We start from the raw sequence: 1,359 nt of genomic DNA, 5'->3' as shown, positions 1-1,359 counted from the left end.
GGTCTACCAAGGACCCGGCCCACCGAGACCGGGGAGTCTGGATCCTCCGGACAACCCGTCCTGCCGTTTTGGACACAGCCCCAGCCTCCTGCTACAAGGATGTAGCAACCACTGGTTGTCCAATAGTCTTAATTTTGACCCTCACACCGCACCGTAGCTCACAGCCACTGAAGGGAAAGTCTCCAACAATCTGATGATTTCTTAAAAAGGTAAAAACCGGATCTGCTTCTTCTGAGGATCCAGTCAGTGCCGTGACCTTTCAGACCAGCAGGTCATTGAACGCAGCATCGTGTTCAAAACGTCTCACCTTCTTGTCTTTAATGGTGTCGAAACAGGCGGTCTGGATCCTGTGGGCGAAGTCGTGCAACCCCATGTGACGCAGCATCATGACGGCGCTGAGCAGCAGGGCGGTGGGGTTGGCCAGGTCCATGCCGGCGATGTCGGGGGCGGTGCCGTGTACCTGAAACACACACACACACACACACACCTGCTGTAGAGTTTCTCTTTACTTAAATATGGATCAGGTTTATATTTAGAGACTAAGGAACATGTTCCAACAATATAAATCTGAGCGGTTTAAGACGAGTCTGAAAACCAGCTTTTATAAACGAAGGAGGCTGTTTTACATGTGACTCATGACTGCAGGAAAAAATAAAATAAAATMAACAAGAGAAACAAACCGATTCAAAAATGGCGACTCCGTTTGCTCCGATGTTGCCGCTGGGAGTGACGCCGAGTCCTCCGATCAAACCAGCACACAGGTCACTGGAACAGTCACATGACATCAACAATCACAGCCTCTGATTGGCTGATGAGGCTTTTGATTTAGGACGCACTGACCTGAGGATGTCTCCATACAAGTTGGGCATGACCAGGACGTCGAACTGGGTCGGGTCCTGAACCATCTGGAAAACAGGAGATTTCAGAGGTCTTAGTTGGTCTGGACTGTTTGTTCCAGCAGAGAACAGAAACRCACGGCGGACACTCAGACACCTGTTCACCTGCAGCTTCGGCCCGCCAGGTGAAGGTTTCTGATCTGAGGTGGAACTGAGGTTCTGACGGACACTCACATTGAGGCACACGGTGTCCAGGTACATCTCTGTGAATTTGATGTCTTTGTAGCTCTCGGCCACCTCTCGACATTTCCTCAGGAACAAACCGTCCGACATTCTCCTGCAGAGAGACCGTTTAGAGCAAACACTSCCAACAACAGCAGACAGACCAAAAACACAAGCTCGTCTAATTAAAACTAAAACAATCATTAGAAAACAAAGAGATGGAATAAAGAACTTCATAAATGTAAATATGTTATATAATCCTCTTTGATTATGCCTTATTTGTCATATTGCTCAGAAATAT

General features: G+C 48.0%; 1 protein-coding gene across 1 annotated transcript in view; it reads right to left on the bottom strand.

Annotated features, from left to right (window-relative positions):
- Nucleotides 1-307: 307 nt before the first annotated feature.
- Nucleotides 308-1,359, bottom strand: part of LOC106534100 (isocitrate dehydrogenase [NAD] subunit alpha, mitochondrial) — a gene marked incomplete at its 3' end in the record, with an annotated part of 7,789 nt that continues 6,737 nt past the window's right edge. Inside the window, 4 exon segments of the mRNA XM_014030615.1 lie at nucleotides 308-460; nucleotides 681-765; nucleotides 841-905; nucleotides 1,071-1,173. Of these exon segments, the coding sequence (XP_013886069.1) occupies nucleotides 308-460; nucleotides 681-765; nucleotides 841-905; nucleotides 1,071-1,173 (406 nt within the window).

The sequence above is a fragment of the Austrofundulus limnaeus genome, unplaced genomic scaffold (assembly GCF_001266775.1).
Source record: "Austrofundulus limnaeus strain Quisiro unplaced genomic scaffold, Austrofundulus_limnaeus-1.0 Scaffold1091, whole genome shotgun sequence".
Taxonomy (NCBI): domain Eukaryota; kingdom Metazoa; phylum Chordata; class Actinopteri; order Cyprinodontiformes; family Rivulidae; genus Austrofundulus; species Austrofundulus limnaeus.
The sequence above is the reverse complement of the archived record's forward strand: the minus strand, read 5'-3'. Positions and strand labels throughout refer to the sequence as shown.